General features: G+C 43.5%; 1 protein-coding gene and 1 non-coding gene across 7 annotated transcripts in view; both read left to right on the top strand.

Moving 5' to 3' along the window:
• DISC1 (DISC1 scaffold protein) overlaps positions 1-22,609 on the top strand; it is a 423,187-nt gene that overhangs the window by 341,024 nt on the left and 59,554 nt on the right. For 2 of the 6 annotated variants that reach the window (XR_015156616.1, XM_086381281.1), the window contains one exon: positions 11,264-11,563. The exons of the other annotated variants lie outside the window; for them this stretch is intronic. Coding sequence is in view for 1 of the 2 variants with exons in the window: in XM_086381281.1 (XP_086237407.1) it covers positions 11,264-11,270 (7 nt within the window). In the remaining variant the exon portion in view is untranslated. Of the gene's footprint in view, positions 1-11,263; positions 11,564-22,609 lie in introns of those variants that run through there. 6 annotated transcript variants of the gene reach the window in all.
• LOC147343196 (small nucleolar RNA SNORA25) lies at positions 14,416-14,537 on the top strand. The gene has a single exon (XR_015157240.1). It is a non-coding gene; the product is annotated as a small nucleolar RNA SNORA25 (small nucleolar RNA).

The raw sequence follows: 22,609 nt of genomic DNA, 5'->3' as shown, positions 1-22,609 counted from the left end.
TAGTGGTTGTTGTTGTTTTTAAGTTGCTCAGTCGTGTCTGACTCTTTGCAACCCCATGGACTGCAGCACGCCAGGCTTCCCTGTCTTTCACTATCTCCTGGAGTTTGCTCAAATTCATGTCCATTGAGTCGGTGATGCTATCTAACCATCTCATCCTCTGCCGCCCTCTTCTTCTTTTACCTTTAATCTTTCCCAGCATCAGGGTCTTTTCCAATGAGTCCGCTCTTCGCATCCGGCGGCCAGTGTATTGGCGCTTCAGTGTATAGCGGTGCCTGCATACAATTTATCAAATGTGTGAGTGTATATTTGTCATTTTCTCACTGATGAGTGCCTGCATAAAAAAAAAAAAATCAGAGACAGTGCTGAATTAGTGTTCACTTATTTTCCAATACTGAGTCCGATGTCGCATTCAGTATATGACCATGCTATGCAGCAACCCTCTTTGTCTTCACATCCGCAGAGGAAAAAAGGAGTTAATTCTGTAAGAGTAGAGCCGACTCTCAGATGACACAAAGAAGATGAAAGAGGTATGGGGAGGGAGGAGGGAGGAGGGTTCAGGATGGGGAACACATGTATACCTGTGGCGGATCCATTTCGATATTTGGCAAAACTAATACAATATTGTAAAGTTTAAAAATAAAATAAAATTAAAAAAAAAAAAGAAGATGAAAGAGGCAGAGGCATGCAGACAGAAAGGGCAGGATTACAAACAGCATGAGAGAGGGATTTAAAATGTGGAGCTGTTGTTAACTCAGGCAGGAATTCAGGAGCCTTGTTCAGGTGTGTGGTCCTCAAGAGCATAATAGCTGACGGCCCAGGCGGCCGCTTATCCGGGGAGTGTGGTCCACACTTGACTGAGCGTCACTTGCTTCCCAACAGGAGTTTAACAATGAACAGAATTCTTTGGGGTTCCACATAGAATGTTCTTTATTCTGAATTATGCAAGGCGATTTTGACGTTTCTGTGCACCTGGAACAATCCATTTTCAACCCACATTGACCTTATTTCAAAGGCTGTTGAGGGAAGTGACTGTAAGAAGTGGCAGCCAGCAGACAGGCGACCGGCTGCCATGGGAACCCCTGCCCCCCAGGTGCAAAGAGAGAGAGAGCTGGATGCCCCCGTCTGCATTTTGCACTTTGGTTTTATTGTTTTGCTTCTGACCTTGGCCTTCCTCCTCCCCTTCTTGACAGGCACAAGTCAGACATGCTCCTCTCTCCTCAGACCTCACTGCTTCTCCACGGCCTCGTGCTGTTTGTTCCTCCTCCATCTCGGGAAGGCAGGGTCTCAGCTTCTCTCTTTTCCCGCCTCGGTTTGCCGTGTCCCTCCTGTGTTCACCTCCGGCCTCAGCTGGGAGCTGTTTGTGTTTGCGTCAGCTCGATTTCTTTCCTCTTTGTCTGTCTTCGTCCATCTCTCGGTCTTTGTCTCTTTGTCTCTCTGTGTGTCTCTCTGTCTCTCTCTGTTCCTTTGTCTCTTCATGCTCTGTCTCTCTATCACTCTGTTTCTTTCTCTGCTTCCTTCTGTGTTGTGCTCAGTTACTCAGTCATGTCTGACCCTTTGCAACCCCATGGACTGTAGCCCACCAGGCTCCTCTGTCCATGGAATTCTCCAGGCAAGAACACTGGAGTGGGTTGTCGTCTCCTCCTCCAGGAGATCTAGCCAACTTAGGAATTGAACCTGCATCTCCTGCCTTGTCAGGCAGCTTCTTTACCACTGTGCCACCTGGGAAGCTCCCATACTACACTTGATCTTAGTTTCTCTCTCTCTCTGTTTCTCTGTCTCTCTATCTCTGTCGCTTTATCTCTCTGTGTCTCTTTGTCACTCTGTCTCTCTCTGCCTCTCCCTATCTCTCTCTGCCTCTGCCTCCTTACTAGCAGAAGGAGACGTATAGTGTGCAGAGGCTAGGAAGTAAAGATATCACCCCTTTCATTCCTGCCTGTTGTGCCATCTCTCTCCTGCATTGACTCCTGTCTATCCATTCCAGACTGTATTAAGGAGGTGCTGCCCACAGTGTTTCCATCCTCTGGCTCCTGTCTTGTCTCCTGTCTATTTCTTGCCTGTCCTTCAACTGCACTGTCTTGGGACATGAACTTCCTTTTTGTGTCCATGTTCTGCCTTCTCACCTCAGTTGCCCACTTGGGGCTCTGTCTGTCCACCCAGAAGATGCTGTGACTTCATCCACTGTGGACAGAGATACTTTAGCAAGTCCATGTTTCCTTCTAAAACCAGATGGGTTGATCTGACACATCATAGACACTAAAGCCTTCATGGAAATATTCGTTGTTAGATTTGCCCACTTTTGAATATTGAAACAATTTGGTTATACTATCTAATTTTCCAGGGGAGACAAGGATCTAGAATATCTTACTATTTTGAGGGGACTTTGCTAGTGGTTAAAAAATCCACCTTGCAGTGCAGAGGACATGGGTTTGATCCCAGGTTGGGGAACTGAGATCCCAAGTGTTGAGAAACAGCTAAACCCAAATGCCACATCTATATTGCGCATCTGTACTGCGGCAAAAGAAAGGTCCTGTGTGCTGCAACCAAGACCCAAGGCAGCTAAATAAATAAATATTAGAAAAAATTAAATAAAATACCTTACTATTTTGAGATTCAAACTGATAAGACATCTTAAAGCACTTAATTCTACAAAGGTCTGTATAATCTTTAACATGTAACCATTGATCGTTCGCATCAAGAGGCTCTTTAGTTCCTCTTTATTTTCTGCCATTAGGGTGGTATCATCTGTGTATCTAAAGTTGTTGATATTTCTCTATGCAAATTTGATTCGAGCTTGTGATTCATTCAGCTTGGCATTTTGCATGATGTACTCTGCATATAAGTTATATAAGCAGGGTGAAACTATACAGCCTTGATATCCTTTTTTTCCCAATTTTGAAAAAATCTATTGTTCCATGTCTGATTCTAACTGTTGCTTCTTGACTTGCACACAGGTTTCTCTCTCTCTCTCACACACACACACACACACACATATATATATCCTTTTTCAGATTTTTTTTTCATTATAGGTTATTACACGATATTGAAATAGTTCCCTTTGCTATACAGTAGGACCTTGTTTTATCTATTCTATATATAGTAGTGTATATCTGTTAACCCCAAATTCCCAATTTATCCTTTCCCCTTTTGGTAACCATAAGTTTGTTATATATTTCTGTGAATCTGTTTCTGTTTCATAAATAAGTTTATTTGTATCCCTTTTTTAGATTCCACAAACAAGTGATATCATACTTGTCTTTCTCCATCTGACTTACTTCATTTAATATGATAATCTCTAGGCCCATACATGTTGCTGCAAATAGCATTATTTCATTCTTTTTTATGGCTAAGTAGTTGGCACCCCGGAGAAGGCAATGGCAAGCCACTCCAATACTCTTGCCTAGAAAATCCCATGGACGGCAGAGCCTGGTGGGCTGCTGTCTATGGGGTTGCACAGAGTCGGACACGACTGAAGCGACTTAGCAGCAGCAGCAGCAGCAGTATGGCACCCCACTCCAGTACTCTTGCCTGGAAAATCCCATGGACAGAGGAGCCTGGCAGGCTGCAGACCATGGGGTCACAAAGAGTCGGACACGACTGAGCGACTTCTCTTTCACTTTTCCCTTTCATGCATTGGAGAAGGAAATGACAACCCACTCCAGTGTTCTTGCCTGGAGAATCCCAGGGACAGGGGAGCCTGGTGGCCCACCATCTATGGGGTCACACAGAGTCGGACACGACTGAAGCGACTTAGCAGCAGCAGTATTCCGTTGTAAATATGTACCACATCTTCTTTATCCATTCCTCTGTTGATGGACATTGAGGTTGCTTTCCTGTCTTGGCTATTGTAACTAGTGCTACTATGAACACTGGGGTATGTGTATCTTTTTGATTTATAGTCTTGTCCAGATGAAGAGCTTCTCTGGTGGCACAGATGGTAATGAATCTGCTGCAGTGCAGAAGACCTGTATTTGATCCCTGGGTCAGAAGATCCCCTGGAGAAGGAAATGGCAACCCACTCCAGTATTCTTGCCTGAAAAATTCCATGGACAGAGGAGCCTGGTAGGCTGTAGTCCATGGGGTTGCAAAGAGTTGGACACAACTGAGTGACTTCACTTTGTCCAGATGTATGCCCAAGAGTTAGATTATTAGAATATTTTTAGTTCTATTTTTAGTTTTGTAAGAAACCTCCATACTGTTATCCATAGTGGCTACACCAATTTACATTCCCACCAACAGTGTAGGAGGGTTTTCTCCATGCCCTCTCTAACATTTATTATTTGTAGACTTTCTGACCATTGTGGTTTTGATTTGCATTTCTCTAATGATTAGTGATATTGACCATCTCTTTATGTGCCTATTGGTCATTTATATATGAGAAGACAGATCTTTGCCTGCAGCGTCAGAATTAAAAGTGTAGACCAAAGATCTTGGTCACCTGTCACCATTTTCTGCCCCTGATATTTTAGCCCTTCATTGAACACTATTCTGAAAAGGTGGCCTGGAAAATGAAAAAAAGATGACTGTGATTTTGTGTAATAGGAAATGGACAGGAGATTGACTATTACTTAAAACAGAAGGCTCTGCTCACAGACTCCACTGTGGCTTGTGCTGTTCAACCCGAAGTGTGTGTTTTAAATCAGCGATACGATCACTCTGCCCACTGAGATCAATTAAGGAATCAGTCAATATTTAAGGAGGCCTGAGGCTTGGCATGATGCCCAGTGAATCCTCTTTCTTTACTCTGTTCAGTTTCAGTGGCGCCAAGCCATTCCGTGGCGATCACCGTGTGAGCCTGAACTTCAGGCAGGAGTGGGCAGATGTTATGTTCATTGTGCTCTGTGGGCCCCTGTACCTTGACCCTGGATACACCAGTGTGCTCCACTCTGTGCCTATTTCAAGGGGCCTGTCACATTCTTTAAAAGTTGATTATAATAAGAAAGCTGAGCGCCAAAGAATTGATGCTTTTGAACTGTGATGTTGGAGAAGACTCTTGAGAGTCCCTTGGACTGCAAGGAGATCCAACCAGTCCATCCTAAAGGAGATCAGTCCTGGGTGTTCACTGGAAGGGCTGATGCTGAAGCTGAAACTCCAATTAATCAATAGGGATGTCCAAACTCAGATGATTTTTACAAGCTCAAGAGAAACCATTATAGCTTGAGTGTTCCTGATGCATTTTGGCAGGGAGCTGAGAAATCTTAAAGAAAAATTAATTGCTATATCGATGGAAACCCCAGTAGGTAGATATCCAATTTGTCATTAATTAAAACGAGAAGACTTTTAATGATTCAAGGAAGCATTGTCAAGATTATGTGATAGTTTAATTTGCTAATGTGGTATGAACCTGTTAGCTTCAGACGCATGATTAATACAAGTGAAGCTCCTCCTGGAATTTCTCCGACACTCACTTTTAGCGTGCAATCATTTTTAGAGTATGCTCAGTGCTCCTGTCTCATGTGAAGTGAGGTGACAGTTTTGCAGTAACCTTGGCAAAGGTAGGTTAGACGAAATAATACACATACATTGTGGCTCATTTTTGCTTGTGTTTTCCTCCTCACTCCTCTATCCCTGAGTCATACAACAGCTGTATGAACGTTAGCTGCAGAGCAGGCTGCAGACACTCTCTGTGCTGGCCTGCTCCCCTTCCACCTGGGAGTTCACCCCAGGGTGGGTTCTAAATCCCTGATTACAGCCTTCTCAGGTGGGAACCAGCCTTTCTCCTTCTGTGACGTTGATATAAAGATGCCATTTCTTGAACTGGAAGAATTGTATGTGATTATACTATACACGTGTATGTGTGTTCAGTTGCTCAGTTGTGTCCAACTCTTTGTGACCCCATGGACTGTAGCCTGTCAGGCTCCTCTGTCCATGGGATTTCCCAAGCAAGAATACCTGAGCGAGTTGCCATGTCCTCCTTCAGAGGATATTCTTGACCTAGGATCGAACTCGCATCTCTGGCATCTCCTGAACTGGCAGGCGGATTCTTTACCACTGCACCATCTGGGAAGGGCCCTGACGGTATTATGTGCTAAGCCTAAAAAGATAACTTTGTAGCTCTCATTCATTACCCAACAAGGCCTTTTAATGATGCTTCTTTTTTGCTTTTTAAATTTTATTGAAGTACAGTTGATGAAGATGAAGTACATCTTTAGGATAGTGTGTTAATTTCTGCTGTATTAAAGTGACTCAGCAAAGTGACTCAGTTTTCATTTTCTTTTCCATTATGGTTTATCACAGGATATTGAATATAATTCCCTGTACTATACAGTAAGACCTTGTTGTTTATCCATCCTATATATACTAGTTTGCATCTGCTAATCCCAAACTCCCAAGCTGTTAGTTGTGCTTCTTAAAATAAAAGTTTCCCAAAGAAATCATAAAATTATTTAGTGAACAATGTGCAAAGGGACTCACCAAGATGGTGACTTGTGATAGTTACACAAAGCAGTCCGCCTGGGTGGTTTTCTCTGTTATTCTGAGTTTGGGGCAGCAAGGAGAGGTGGCCCGGTTAGGAGCTGTGGTTCTGCACTAGGCACGTCCCACCTGGGCAGGCTGGTCATGGTGCCACACCATTTCACTCTGTAAGTGAACTCAAACCTGTCTCTTTTCACTGACGCTTTGTCTCTAAATTTTCTTGATTTATAGCCATTCAGTGGAAGCTATTTTTGTTTTGATGATGAGGCTTGCCCGCCATGTGGTTACAGGGAGGAGATGGTTCTCAGTGTTGTTTTGGTGCCCATGTGCCCACTTGGGTGGCTTCCTGGAGCATGAAGTGGGGATGCGTTTGTGTAAGTGGTCTCACCTCCTGCTTGCCGAGGGGCAGGGTCTCACCTGGAATGTTTCATCTGATTCTGTGTCTCTGTAAGTGACTACAAGTCCTTTCAGTGAGAAGGATTCACTCTAGTGTATCTGAATGACTTCAGAATGAATTTGGTCCCACCTTTATTTCCTGGGTTGTCAGCACATGGGCCCTTACGTGGCAGCTGTGATAATGGGGCCCTGACTTCTCAAGGCACGTTAGTCCATCCAGGAGGAAGGACTCTCCTCTGAGATCAGTGGGACAGTGTCTGGAGACTCACATCCTGAGAGAGGGACTCGTGAAGGCAAACCAGCCAGCAGTGTGGCCTCAGACTGTGCTTCCCTGTCCAGGTCTGACCCTTGATAATGGCCCCGATACTTTGGGATAGGAGGATTATGGAGGTGGATCAAGAAAGTAGGTATCAGCCTGTTGCTACCACAGTCTATGCTGAGGCATCAGTGTCACCTGAACTCAAGGGTAAGAAAGGAAGGAATGAAACCAGCTATAAGGTTTAGGGAAAAGCTAATACGCTACTCCTGAGAGCAACGACCATATTTCATTTCCAGGACAGAGTTCCATGTGAGGCCTGTTGCTTGGACTCTGTCCCTTCTCATGTGCCTTTTCTACACACACCCTAAGCAGTCTGGCCCCACATTGTCTGATGGAGCCTGACCCATTATAACTTTGGGGAATGTGCGGCTTACCAGGTCAGCGTCTTGCTCTTTTAAGGAAGAGTAAGTAAACACTTGAGAGAAGGCCACAACTTTATTCAAAGTTGTAGAAACGAGAATTCCTGGGATGGGGACTGTGGTTCAGGATAAAATTTCGATCAGGGTGCTTCAAACCCACCACATCATGTGGGCCATGAATATACTGTGGATCTTGTTCCCACACACGGGAGCAGGCATCTCTAAGGATGTGATTTATAAACATTATCTACAACCCCTCAATGCCTCAGTTGATTTCTTGTCCACTCAAAGTCCTGAGTTCAGAACTGTGGAGTTTTTGTTGTTGTCATTGCTTCTCTTTTCTGTTTTTAATGTGGGAGCTTTAGTTGCAGCATGTGAGATCTACTTCCCGGGCCAGGGATAGAACCCAGGCCCCTTGTATTGGGAAAATGGAGTCTTGGCCACTAGACCACCGGGGAAGTCCCAGATCTGCGTTAACTGTATAGTAACAGGCATCTCTCAGGCTTGGCTCAATAGCTGCTCAATGGTGAAATTAACAGTGAAGTTAACATTGCCTTACCAATGGAGACTCAGAATCAGGTTAGAAGCCAGGCATCTGTTTACACAAAGAGTTGTTTTAGTAACAATAATAATGAGCCACTATAGACAGTACTCAGTATTTTCAAGACTGAAGAGGTCAGTCAGTTCAGTTCAGTTCAGTTGCTCAGTCATGTTCAACTCTTTGCGACCCCATGGACTGCGGCACACCAGGCCTTCCTGTCCATCACCAACTCCTGGAGTTTATTCAAACTCATGTCCATTGAGTTGGTGATGCCATCCAACCATCTCATCCTCTGTCATCCCCTTCTCCTCCTGCCTTCAATCTTTCCCATCAATAGGGTCTTTTCCAATGAATCAGTTCTTTGCATCAGATAGCTAAAGTATTGGAGTTTCAGCTTCAACATCAGTCTTTCCAATGAATATTCAGGACTGACTTCCTTTAGGATGGACTGGTTGGATCTCCTTGCTGCCCAAGGGACTCTCAAGAGTCTTCTCCAACACCACAGTTCAAAAGCATCAATTCTTCAGTGCTCAGCTTTCTTTATAGTCCAACTCTCACATCCATACATGACTATTGGAAAAACTATAGCTTTGACTAGATGGACCTTTGTTGGCAAAGTAATGTCTCTGCTTTTTAATATGCTGTCTAGGTTGGTCATAACTTTTCTTCCAAGGAGCAAATGTCTTTTAATTTCATGGCTGCAGTCACCATCTGCAGTGATTTTGGAGCCCCCCAAAATAAAGTCTGTCACTGTTTCCACTGTTTCCCCATCTATTTGCCATGAAGTGATGGGACCAGATACCATGATCTTAGTTTTCAGCCAACTTTTTCACTCTCCTCTTTCACTTTCATCAAGAGGCTTTTTAGTTCCTCTTCACTTTCCATAAGGGTGGTATCATCTGCATATCTGAGGTTATTGGTATTTCTCCCAGCAATCTTGATTCCAGCTTATGCTTCAATCCAGCCCGGCATTTCTCATGATGTACTCTGCATAAAAGTAAATAAGCAGGGTAACAATATACAGCCTTGATGTACTCCTTTCCCGGTTTGGAACCAGTTTGTTGTTCCATGTCCAGTTCTTACTGTTGCTTCCTGACCTGCATACAGAAGAGGTCAAAAGCTCGAAAATCAGCATTTTAATCAGTGACAGGCTACTTAAGAGGTGAAGGACTTTTCTTATTCCCACTGCAAGCTAACACTCTCTTTCTGTGAACCTGTGACTGTTTCTGTGGTTCTGAGTTAGTGGTGACTTTTTTTCCCCTGCAATACTATTGAAGTATATAAAAATTTTATTGAACATTGATTTCCAATGTTGTGTTAATTTTGGCTGTACAGCAAAGTAATTCAACTACACCTATGTATATATATTCTTTTCTATTATGTTTTATCACAGGATATTGAATATAGTGCCTCATGCTGTACAGTAGGACCTTGTTGTATATCCATCCTATATATAATAGTTTACATCTGCCAATGTCAAGCTCCCAATCCTCTCCTCCTCAGTGATCCCCTTGACTACCACAAGTCTGTTCTTTATGTCTGTGAGTTTGTCTCTGTTCATAAGTAATTTCACCTCTGTTGTATTTTAGATTCCACATACAAGTGGTACACTGCGATGTTTTTGTCTCTCTGACTTCATAAGTGGTACACTGCGATGTTCCTGTCTCTCTGACTTCCTTTGCTCAGTATGACAACCTCTAGGTCCATCCTGGTTGTTGCAAGTGCCATTACTTCATTCTTTTTACGGCTGAGTAATATTCCACTGTATATGTGTACCCCATCTTCTTTATCCAGTCATCTGTCAATGGACTTTTAGGTCATTTCTGTTGTTGTAAATAGTGCGGCTGTGAACACAGGGGTCTGCTAACTCTTTTAAATCTAGTTTAGCATTACAATAAAATTAACCAATAATAGCAACCTATGGAGTAGTAATTTTCTCCAAGAAATGTCAAAGCCTACAGAGTCATTTGAAAGATATTTTAGGCCTTGCTCATTAGTGTATTTATTAAGTGTCTAAAGAGCCCTTCTTGGCTCACTGCGTATTCTTCTTAAGTCTTGTGGCTTCTGAAACAGGAGGGAGGCTAGGCTGCAGGGGACACTGTGGTCCCCTTCACTCTAGTGTGTCTCAGGGCTAATGTCCTAACTATTTCGGTGCAAATGAGCCTTCAAGTCCCATCTCCAACTCTGCTTGTTACTCCAAACCCTAAATGAAGTTGAGGCAGCACAGTGTTGGGGGAGGGGTGTTTTTAAAACTACCGGTTATTTCATAGCCTCGGGGCATCAGCAGGGACTCCAGCTTTCTGACCCACAATAGCACCTGTTGTTACCAGTTAGCAGAGAGGAGTGTGCTTTTGAGAAGGAGCTGACCCCAGAAGAGGTACTGAAAATTTGTTCATGAAGAAGGAACTGGTCTGACCTTTCTTGCAGCTACTGCAGGAGAAATTTGGGACAGGAAAAGGAAGTTCCCTCTTCAGTTTACATAGGACGATGAGTTGTGATGCTCTGCTCCATGGTAAAGACTAAACCAGAAGACACAGACACTCCTCCTGGACAGAAGGACCATAGGGTATTTGGAGCCTGAGAGACCAGCCAGTCATTTTCCCAGGACGTGGCTTATTTCTTTATAGCTTCCCTGTTGGGCTTCACTCAGGACCTTTAGTTTGAATGGCTCATCATCACAGGAGACCATCAAAAGAAAACAATCAAACAGACACAATAGTTTTTAAGAACCAAATATTGGTGATTTAAATAGCTCCTAAATACTTGTGTCACAAATACATATTAGAGGATTCATTAATTCAAATGAAAGCATTATGATTGAGACTGTCTGGAGAAATTATTCAAATATTTTCTGGAAAGCTGGAAATGACATGCAATGATGATCTGTATTAACGGCTGACCTTTAATAAGAGATACTGTATGAAGGTAATCCATGAAACACTTGAAATAGATTATTTAAGTGAAGCCTCCCAACAACCTGGTGAGCTGCAGGCTCTGTTATTATCTGAATACATAGGGACCTGAGGCTAGCAGAGATCAAGTGCCTTGCTTCAGATGCCTCAGGGTGTACACTATGGCTGTGTAATCTGTCTGTCTCAAACCCCCTAAGAGTTCCGTTCTCCACGGCTAATGTTGGCACAACTTTCTGGAGTTGGGTATGGGACAGAGGTATGAAACTCGGAAACAGTGTCTTAAAAATGAACTTTTTTTTTTTTTTTGACTTCCCTGGTGGTCCAGAAGATAAGAATATGCCCGCCAATGCAGGGGGCATGGATTTGATCCCTGGTCCGGGAAGATTCCACATGCTACGGGGCAACTAATCCCGTGTGCCACTGAGCCTGCGCTCTGAGGCCTGGAGCCACAGCTACTGAGGCTTTGTGCTGCAGCCACTAAGGCCTGCACTCCCAGAGCTTGTGCTTTGAAGCAAGAAGCCACAGCAACGAGAAACCTGCGCACCACGATTCAAGAAAGCCCACGTGCAGTGCCGTAGACCTAGCGTAGCCAAAAATAAATAAATAAAAGCCCTTTAAAAATGAACCTTTTGGTTTAAATTTCCTTAGTAAGACTTTATTAAAAAATCCCAACTATTGTGGAAATTTTCAAACATATGCAAAGCTAGGGAAATTATAAAGAAGCCCCATGCGCACATCTCACAAATCCAACCATTTTCAGTACGTGGCTGAGCTGATTTCAACTGTCCTCCCCTCCGCTTCACCACTGTTCTAGTTTCCTGCTGCTGCTGAAACACATAACCGTGAATTAAGCAACTTGAAACAACCCAAATTGACTCTCTTCCTGTTCTGGAACCCAGATGTAGGTCTCACTGGGCTACAGTCAGGGTGTTGGCAGGGCTGGTTTCTTCTGGAGGCTCCAGGGGAGGATCTGCTTCATCTCCTTTTCAGCTGCTAGTGGTCGCCTGTGTCCTTGACTGGTGACCCCTTCCTCCATCTTCAGAGCACATCACTCCAACCTCTACTTCTGCCATCATATCATCCTCTGCCTGCCTCTTACAAGAGTCTCTAGATGATGTCATTAGACTGACCAGAAAGCCAAACCTAATCTCATCCCCAAATCCTTAACTTAATTATGTCTGTAAAGTTCCCCTTTGCCATACAAGGTAACATTCATGGGTCCTGAACTTTAGGACTTGAACACCTTTGGGGAGCCACTGTTCAGCCAATGATACCACCCAGCCTCCTACAAGAGTATTTTGAAGGAATCTCATTTTATTTAACCCATAAAAATATCAGTGCTCAGCACTCAGTTACTATGTCGTGTCTGACTTTTAGTGACCCCATAGACCATAGCCCACTCAGGCTTCTCTGTTCACGGGATTTCCCAGGCAAGAATACTGGAGTGGGTTGCCATTTCCATCTCTAGGGGATCTTCTCAACCCAAGGACTGAACCCAAGTCTCCTGTGTCTGCTGCACTGGCAGGCGGATTCTTTACCACTGAACCACCTGGAAAGCCCTAAATATGTCAGTACACATCTGCAAAAAGATAAACATTTAAAAAACAAACAAACAGTAACACCATTGTTGTCGTTCAGTCAGTCATGTCTGACTCTTTGCGACCCCATGGTCTGCAGTGTGCCAGGCTTTCCTGTCCTTCACTGTCTCCTGGAGGTGGCTCAAATTCATGTCCATTGAGTTGATTATACCATCCAACCATCTTGTCCTCTGTCATTCCCTTCTCCTCCTGCCTTAAATCTTTGCCAGCATCAGGGTCTTTTCCAGTGAGTCAGCTCTTCCCATCAGGTATCCAAAATATTTTCAGCCTCAGCATCAGTCCCTGCAATGAATATTCAGGATTGATTTCCTTTAGGATTGACTGGTTTGATCTTGGAGTCCAAGGGACTCTCAAGAGTCTTCTCCAACACCACAGTTCAAAAGCATCAATTCTTTGGCTCTCAGCCTTCTTTATGGCCCAACTCTCACATCCATACATGACTACTGGAAAAACCATAGCTTTGACTATACAAACTTTTGTCAGCAAAGTGACGTCTCTGCTTTTTAATATGCTGTCTAGGTTTGTCATAGCTTTTCTTCCAAGGAGCAAGAGTCTTTTAATTTCATGGCTGCAGTCACCATCTGCAGTGATTTTGGAGCTCAAGAAAATAAAGTCTGTCACTGTTTCTATTGTTTCCTCATCTATTTGCCATGAAGTGTTGGGACCAGATGCCAGGATCTTCATTTTTTGAATGTTGAATTTTAAGCCAGCTTTTTCACTCTCCTCTTTCACTTTCATCAAGAGGCTCTTTAGTTCCTCTTTGCTTTCTGCCATAAGGGTGGTGTCATCTGCATATCTGAGGTTATTGATATTTCTCCCAGCAATAATTCCGGCTTGTGTTTCATCCAGCCCGGCATTTCGCATGATGTACTCTGCATATAAGTTAAATAAGCAGGGTGACATTATACAGCCTTGACATACTCCTTTCCCAATTATGAACCAGCCCATTGTTCTATGTCTGGTTCTAACTGTTGCTTCTTGACTTGCATACATGTTTCACAGGAGACAGGTAAGGTGGTCTGGTATTCCCATGTCTTTAAGAATTTTCCACAGTTTGTTGTGATTCACACAAAGGCTTTAGCATAGTCAATGCAGCAGAAGTAGATGTTTTTCTGGAATTCTTTTGCTTTTTCTATGATCCAACGGATGTTGGCAATTTGATCTTGGTTCCTTTTCTAAATTTGATCTCTGGTTCCTTTTCTAAATCCAGTTTGAACATCTGGAAGTTCTCACTTCATATACTGTTATCACACCTAAAAACACCCTTATCACACCTAAAAACACCCTTATCACACCTAAAAACATTAAGAAGACTTTTTTAATATCGTCAGATACCCAGTTTTCCCAAATTGCCTCATAATTTTATTTTGACATGTGGCTTATTCAAATTAAGAAATGGGTCTTAGGTCTCATTAATCATATAGGTTCCTATTCCTTTTTACTTCACTTGCTTGTTTTTGAAGTCACCAGTATTTTTATCCTACAGAATTTGACTACTTGTATCTTTGTAGTCATTAACATGTTTCTTTTTCCTCATGTATTTTCCATAAACTGGTAGCTAAATCTATAGATTTGATTATATTGAGGTTTGATTTTATTGTTATAGTACTTCATTGATAGTGTTGTGATTTTCTATATAAGGAAGACAATACTATCTGTTTTTCATCTCCTGTGGTGTTGAGACTGGTTGTTGGGTTCAAATTTTGGGAGCCCTGCACTCTGTATCAAATTTTCCATCAGCTTTTTGCCTAAAAAATGTAATTGGTGATTATTGACTGGGTTTATTATTTCATTAGTGGACTGCAAAATAACATTCTATTTCCATCACAGTCATTTATTTTTTTTACGTAAAATTCTTCAGTAAAAAAGAAGTTTCTTTGGGTCATTTCAAAGAGGGTTTGTGGGTATGTGAAAACAGCTCTTAATGCTATGACCAGAGACTAAAGTTCTCCACAGGATGTCTCCACAAAAATGGTGCTGTTTTCCTGAAGAGAAGAAAGATAATTCATGATTGGTGATACGAGAAAGGTAGTAAATGTCTCAGAGTTTAAAGACAAAATTTCCTTCAATATCTATTTGATTGTTCTGATTTATAATTTAAGAAAGGAAATGCTTGATTCTTTTTCTTATGCACCGGTTTCAGAATAATAATTGGTTTTCTAGAATTCCTAAAGGTCAACAAAAAAGTTTGTTTGCACACACATGTGTGTAAAGCATTATGAAGTCATGGATGTTTAACATATTTGTTGTTTCAATTATTTGCAGACATTATCCTTTTTCAAATTTTCCCATCATTGGCTGAGATCCCATTCAGATTGGCTCCTGAATTTCACATCAACCAAAGTACTTCCTTGTTTTCTGATGTAACAAGATGTTTTGGGCTCATCTTGAATATTTTCTGGCCCAAGTCAAGAATCAGTATTCTCTGCAAGGTGCTCTTATTACTCTTAGTAGGAAATGATATTTAGAGACCACAATCTGGGCCCTGGGGATGCTAACAGGTACTGGATTTTTGTTATTTTTAAACTTTTAAGTAGAGCTAGGATTTTTCTTTCAGACAAAGAAATTATATCACAGATTTACACTGTTATTTCCAGTTCAATTTATGATTATATAGTTTTACTTCTTTGATTTTATACTTGCATTTCTTTTTCTCTTATGCTGAAAAATTTTATTCCTTATATCATTAAGAGACTTGTATACCTACCTGTCTTCATTTATCTTTGTTATAAAGTATATCTGAATATATGTAGGCAGTACATTAGGACTTCCCTGGTGGCTCAGATGGTAAAGCGTCTGTCTACAATGCGAGAGACCTGGGTTAGATCCCTGGGTTGGGAAGATCCCCTGAGAAGGAAATGGCAATCCATTCCAGTACTATTGCCTGGGAAATCCCATGGACAGAAGAGCCTGGCAGGCTACAGTCCATGGGGTCACAAAGAGTTGGACACGACTGAGTGACTTCACTTCACTCTCATGCAGTATATTGCATTATATATGTGTGTGTATATCTATATGTATATATAGATATATGTTCTATTGGGGTTTCCCTGCTGACTGCATGTGGTAACGAATCCATGTGCAATGCACAAGATGCAGGAGACATGGGTTTGATCCCTGGGTTGGGAAGATCCCCTAGAGGAGGGATGGCAACCAACTCCAGTGTTCTTGCCTGGACAATCCCATGGGCAAAGAAGCAGCTACAGTCCACAGGGTCACAAAGAGTTGGACGTGACTGAAGTGACAGAGCATGCAGCTCACACAGATATATATTATATTATATTTGGTATAACCATTTTATGTATGGTTTCAGAATAATACTAAACATTTTAATTAACAATATAATAACTGAAAACATCCTAAGACTTCTTTGCATTTCTTTTTGTTCTTAGCATATATCCCACTAGGGATGCAGAGTTAAATTACAGAGTTTCAAAATCACTTTAATTAATTCCCCTTGGTGTCATTCAGCCATCAACTCGGTGCATAGTTAGCTCAATGCACAGTAGGCTAACCATTTTGTCTTTTATTTTAGTGGTTGCTTCTTTTAGAAATATATAATACAAAATTTATTCTCAAAGTTAAATGTACAAAACAAGGTGCAATCAGAGAAGTATAGCTGTCTTTCCATCTCTTCAGCCTCTCCTTGACTTTTTCTTACAGGAACCCATCTTAATTCAATTTTGGCTTATCCTTCCACTGCTTTTTAATAACATACCCATATATTTTCACAACCCTCTCTTAGATGAAAGGTGCAGTACTGCACATGCTGTCTTGCATCTGATAGCATTACTTGTGAATGTAGGCCTTCCCGAGAGTAGGACATAGAACCCACAAATCGTTAAGCATCTTTGTATTGTAAACCCAGCAGTCCATTTAATCAGAAAGGGGTCAAGTCGTAAAGAACAGCAAGCCAGCATCCTCTTTAGATTTCAATTGTGCAGAGCTCTGTTTGTGACCCATTCTGTGCTAACATTTTTATTTTCCTTCTCATACTTAGAGTATGCCACTCCAAGATCTGCCAGGACTCACAATAGTTATAATTAATTGTATAAACTGATTTTGGAAATACTGTTTTTTTTTCCAACCAGGTGGTTTGTCAAAATATTTTTCTCTGTTACCACATGACAATTATAACCACAATTTTCAGAGTAATTAACATTCCAATAAGTACACATATTACAATTTGCTTAACCACATTTCATTGAAGGACATTTTTTGTTTTCCAATTTTTTGTTACATGGAAAACTTAAAAATTAATTTCTTTTTGCTCAAGAGGCTTGAACCTTTGAACTGTTAGGACCAACATCATTTAACTAATAGGCACCTGTGTCCTTTCCTTGGGTCCTTGTTTCCAGGGTTGGAAGTATGAGGAAAGATGTAGCTCTTCCCCAAAAAAGTCTTTTTTCTTAACAATTTCAAAAGAAGAAAACTATGAAACATACACCAGATGAAAATAGACAGGAGGAGGACCTTTAAACAGAACAAACACCTTTGTGAAACTTCTCATTTCTGATTTTTTCCAAAGAAGTTTTTTTATACAAGGCACAGCAAAGTGTGTCATATTAGATTTAATATTAGAATCATGAGAAAGATTGTGATTTGGGTCAGATGACTATCTTAGAGCCTTCTAGGGGAACCTAGACAGCATATTGAAAATCAGAGACATCACTTTGCCGACTATATAAAGGTCTGTATAGTCAAGGCTATGGTTTTTCCAGTAGTCATGTCCAGATGTGAGAGTCAGACCATAAAGAAGGCTGAGAGCCAAAGAATTGATGCTTTTGAACTGTGGTGTTGGAGAAGGCTCTTGAGATTCCCTTGGACTGCAAGGAGATCAAACCAGTCAATCCTAAAGGAAATCAGTCCTGAATATTCATTGGAAGGACTGATGCTGAAGCTGAAGCTCCAATCCTTTGGACACCTAATGTGAAGAGCTGCCTCATTGGAAAAGACCCTGATGCTGGGAAAGATTGAGGACAAGAGGTGAAGGAGATGATAGAGGATGAGATGGTTGGACGTCATCACCGACTCAATGGACATGAATTTGAGCAAACTCTGGGAGATAGTGCAGGACAGGAAAGCCTGGTGTGTGGTAGTTCATGGGGTTGAGAAGAGTCAGACATGACTTAGTGACTGAACAGAACAGAACAGAACAACAAGATCTTAGATTGCCCCAAGGCAGATTCTCCAGACCCTAGAATTCACATTGATCCTCAACCAGAAGGCTGTCAGTTGTCCTCATTCATCCTTGCCCAATATGCATTTGATACCTTACTGGAAGCCACAGAGAACTAAGGAGCTTAGGCATTTCTTTAGATAATATGAGGAAAGACAACATACATGTCTAAAAGATTCCTGCTGTTTTCTGGAGGTGACAGAGGAGTGTGTCAGTGATCCCATGGTTGCCAGTGTTTGTAGAGTGGAAAGTTTGAGTTGTCCCCTACCAGAATCTCGGTGAAGGAGAACCCCTATGAGTGGGCCCTGGGATGAGGGTGGCCTGGCTCACTCATGGGGCTGGGGAGAGCCAGTCTGAACAGGCAGAAGGGCTGTCGCACCTTGATGAACAGTACAGCTTGTTAGGCAGCATGGAGCAAACGTAGGGGGCCTTAGGAGGGAGACAGTATGTTTAGGCTGGAGGAAACAAGTAACAACTGGTCTGTAAAGAAGAGAGGAAGGGCTCAAAGAAAAGCAGGGTTTTAGGAAAATTCATTGGCAACACTATTCAGAATAGATTTAAAAGGAGAAAGAACTTGGAATTAGACAGGCCAGTAAGTAGGCTATTGGACTTCCCAGGTGGCTCAGTGGTAAAGAATCTGCCTGCCAGTGCAAGAGATTCAGGAGACATGGGTCAGAAAGATTACCCAAAGGAGGAAATGGCAACCCGCTCCAGTATTCTTGCCTGGAAAATCCCATGGATAGAGGAGCCTGGTGGGCTATAGTCCATGGGGTCACAAAGAGTCAGACACAACTGAGCGACTGAGCATGCAAGTTATTAAGATAATACAGTCATGAGTTCATAGAGGCAGGACTGATGTGTGGAGAAGGATGGAACTGGAGAAGAGACAGTAGAAGAAAGGGCAAATTTAACTAAAAAAATCTGTGGGTCTTAGTGACCAAGTGTAGGAAGTCACCGATATTGGTGCTTCCAGAATCTGAGGCAGCAGTGACTGGGAGAACAGGTGATAGAAGTAATTCATTACATGTAAAGGCCATTACAACTAGGACCTAGATTCCTCCTTTTTAAAAACAAAACTTTCTTATTCTCCCTTCTCATCTCTTTTATACAGCTATTTATCAAGTGCTCCCACATCTGACCCCTCTTCCCTGTAGCCCCTGCAGCAAACAATCCAGGCGCAGTCTTTGCTGTCACAACTTGGATTTAATTAGGGAAGGAGGCAGAGGAGAGAATAAGATAATTCATGCAGTGATAAGTGTGGTGAAGAAGAGGAAACAGGACCATGTACTAGATGGTGACTGAGGGCTCTTGCAGGTAGAAACCCTGGAAAGTGACTTAGAGGAAATGCCCAAGGAGCCAGTCGTGGAACGGCTTGGTGGGATTTCAGGACATTCTGGAAAATGAAAAAGATATCTTAAGACAAGAAAAGACTTGGAGTGGGGCTTCCCTGGTGGCTCAGTGGTACAGTCCACCTGCCAATGAAAGAGACGAGGGTTCAATCTCTGGTCAAGGAAGATCCCACATGCCACAGAGCAACTAAGCCCGTGTGCGACTGCTGCTGCTGAACCTGCACTATAGAGCCTGGGAGCCGCAACTGCTGAGCCACGTGCCTCAACTACCGAAGGCCGAAAGCCCTAGAACCTGGGTTCTGCGACAAGGGAAGGCACCACAGTGAGAAGCCTGTGCATTGCGACTAGAGAGTAGCCTCTGCTTGCCACAACTAGAGAAAATAGCCCACACCGCAACGAAGACCCAGCACAGCCCCCAAAAAAGAATAGACTTGGAGTGTATGAAAGAAAAAGAAGGCTGAGGGCCCTGGATGGTTCCTAATAAGGGGAAGGAAATGGGAGCAGAGAGTATTTCGGTCAAAGTCTAATAATGAGACAGAACTCAAGACAAGTAACTTGAACAGGGACAGTATTCAGTTCAGTTTGGTTGCTTTAGTTGCTCTTTGTGACCCCGTGGACTGCAGCACGCCAGACCTCCCTGTCCATCACCAACTCCCAGAGTTTACTCAAACTTATGTCTATTGAGTCGGTGATGTGATCCAACCATCTCATCCTCTGTTGTCTCCTTCTCCTCCCACCTTCAATCTTTCCCAGCATCAAGGTCTTTTCGAATGAATCTGTTCTTCGCATCAGGTGGCCAAAGTATTGGAGTTTCAGCTTAAACATTTGTCCTTCCAGTGAACACCCAGGACTGATCTCCTTTAGGATGGACTGGTTGAATCCTCTTGCAGTCCAAGGGACTCTCAAGAGTCTTCTCCAACACCACAGTTCAAAAGCATCAATTCTTCAGCACTCAGCTTTCTTTAGAGTCCAACTGTCACATCCATACATGACCACTGGAAAAACCATAGCCTTGATTAGACGGACCTTTGTTGGCAAGGGACAGTATGTGGGCAGGTTAAGTCATTTTAGTCGTGTCTGACTCTTTGTGACCCCAGGGACTGTAGCCCACCAGGCTCCTCTGTCCATGGGATTGTCCAGGCAAGAATACTGGAGTGGGTTGCCACACCCTCCTCCAAGGGATCTTCCCAACATAGGGATCGAACTGCATCTCTTATGTCTCCTGCATTGGCAGGTGGGTTCTTTACCACTAGCGCCACCTGACAGAGAGCTATTCATTATAACAAAGTATTGAAGTAATGAGGGATCCACCAGAAGAAGTAAACAGCATTTAGCTGCTAATCTCAGGGCTGAGATCAGGAACCGCTGCTCCCAAGCTAAGGGGTATGACCAATGGCAGTCAGGAAGCCTGTGGGGCCACACCAGTGCACCTGCGGCCAGCCTCTACCTGGAACTTCCTGGGACCTACCTTCCAGGGATCCAAAGGAGATGGTTCATAGGGAGTTGTCTCACCAGAGGCAGTCTGCTGACAAAGTACTTGAGGAGGTTCTCAGAGAAGCTGTGGCCTTCCAGGAGCTGCTGACACGCTGGTGTTGGAGCAGCTGTGCCTGCTTCAGGGGCTTGTGCAGCAGAAGCTGTTCACATAAAAGGAACTGGATGCTGGGGAAGGAGCCTGAATGAGCTGGTGCTGCAGAACCCATAAAGCCGAGCACGGGGGACACCACCCTCCCTGCAGGAGCTAGGAACTGGGAGATTCCCACACGTGTTCTGGGCCCTGGGCACTGCAGCAGCTGTATGTGCTCTGGGAGCTGGGTCTAGAGGAGCCATCCCCTTACGATCCTGCTGAGACCCTGTGGACTGTAGCCTGCCAGGCTCCTCAGTCCATGGGATTCTCCAGAAAGGAACACCGGAGTGGGTTGCCATGTCTTCTTCCAGGGGATCTTCCCAACCCAGGGGTTGAACCTGTCTCTTTTGTCTCTTTCATTGGCTGCTGCTGCTGCTAAGTCGCTTCAGTCGTGTCTGACTCTGTGTGACCCCATAGACGTCAGCCCACCAGGCTCTCCTGCCCCTGGGATTCTCCAGGCAAGAACACTGGAGTGGGTTGCCATTTCCTTCTCCAGTGCATGAAAGTGAAAAAGTGAAAGTGAAGTCGCTCAGTCGTGTCTGACTCTTAGCGACCCCAGGGACTGCAGCCTACCAGTCTCCTCCATCCATGGGATTTTCCAGGTAAGAGTACTGGAGTGGGGTGCCATTGCCTTCTCCGCTTTCATTGGCAGGTGGGTTCTTTACTAGTAGCTGCTGCTGCTGCTAAGCCGCTTCAGTCGTGTCTGACTCTGTGCGACCCCATAGAGGGCAGCCTACCAGGCTCCCCCGTCCACCTGAAAAAACCCAAACCAGGACCCACCTCCTCTAAGAAGGTCTCTCCAGCGCCCTCTGCTGGCAAAGGAAAAAGTTTTAAAGGGTCCAGCTAAAATGTTTGCAAAGCAGGCAGTGAGGGAGATTTGGAGCTGAGTCAGGGAACTCTTAACTGGCATATAGTCAGGGCCCTGAACTTGGAGGACCCTGTAATGGAGGTGATGGTGATGATAACAGTAGAAGTATTGGTAGTGGTACCTATCACATCCGGACCTTGTTCTTGGTGCTTTGCATATTTTAATTCATTTTGCTGTCACAATCCAGTGAGATGCTGACATTATCCTCACTTAGCAGATGAGGTAACTGAGGCTCAGAGCAGATAAGTTGCTTGCCTACAGTCAGCGCTCAGCTGTGAGCAGTCTGACCCCGAGTCTGTCTGACAGATTCTGTCAAGTCATTACTGATCTTGGAACAAACAGATGTATCTGTCAGGCAACATAGGTCCTTTAAAGAATTCTGCAGTCACACCTTTTGTGATCAGGCTTCCAAGGTCGTGCAGTGGGAAAGAATCTGCCTGCCAGTGCAGAAGACACGAGACACAGGTTCGATCTCTGGGGTGGGATGATCCCCTGGAGTAGGAAATGGCAACCCACTTCAGGTATTCCTGCCTGGAGAATTCCATAGACAGAGGGGCCTGGCAGGCTACAGTCCATGGGGCCACAAAGAGTTGAATACAACTGAGCGCACGCATGCACACACACACACACACACGCACACACACACACACACACACAATTTTGTGATGAAACCAGCCAACTCTACCTTATATATTTTATAAACACAGGCATTTTAATTACTTTAAGGTACAAATGTACCAGGACATGTGGGGTAGAACACGTGGGGAACGTGAATAAATGGAATAACTGGTGCTACTAAAATACTAGAAAATAGTATTTTGAGTATGGTTTGATGGACTGGGGGCTGCTTTAGTGTAATAAAAACAGAAAAGGGGAAAAGTTCAAAATTATCATTATAGGTATGAAGAGATGTCACTCAGAAGATCTTGACAAGTGTTTCTCATACCCTTAGGTGAGGAGTGGGGCAGAACCATGATCTCAGAGGATGGGCTTGGGGGAAGTGCTTTGCGCAGGATTCATGGTGCCCCAGACCCCAAGCTGGGTGGGTGGGGA

This window comes from Bos grunniens, chromosome 28 (genome assembly GCF_055505025.1).
Source record: "Bos grunniens cultivar Pamir isolate PY7600 chromosome 28, Bosgru_T2T1.0, whole genome shotgun sequence".
NCBI lineage: Eukaryota > Metazoa > Chordata > Mammalia > Artiodactyla > Bovidae > Bos > Bos grunniens.
The sequence above is the reverse complement of the archived record's forward strand: the minus strand, read 5'-3'. Positions and strand labels throughout refer to the sequence as shown.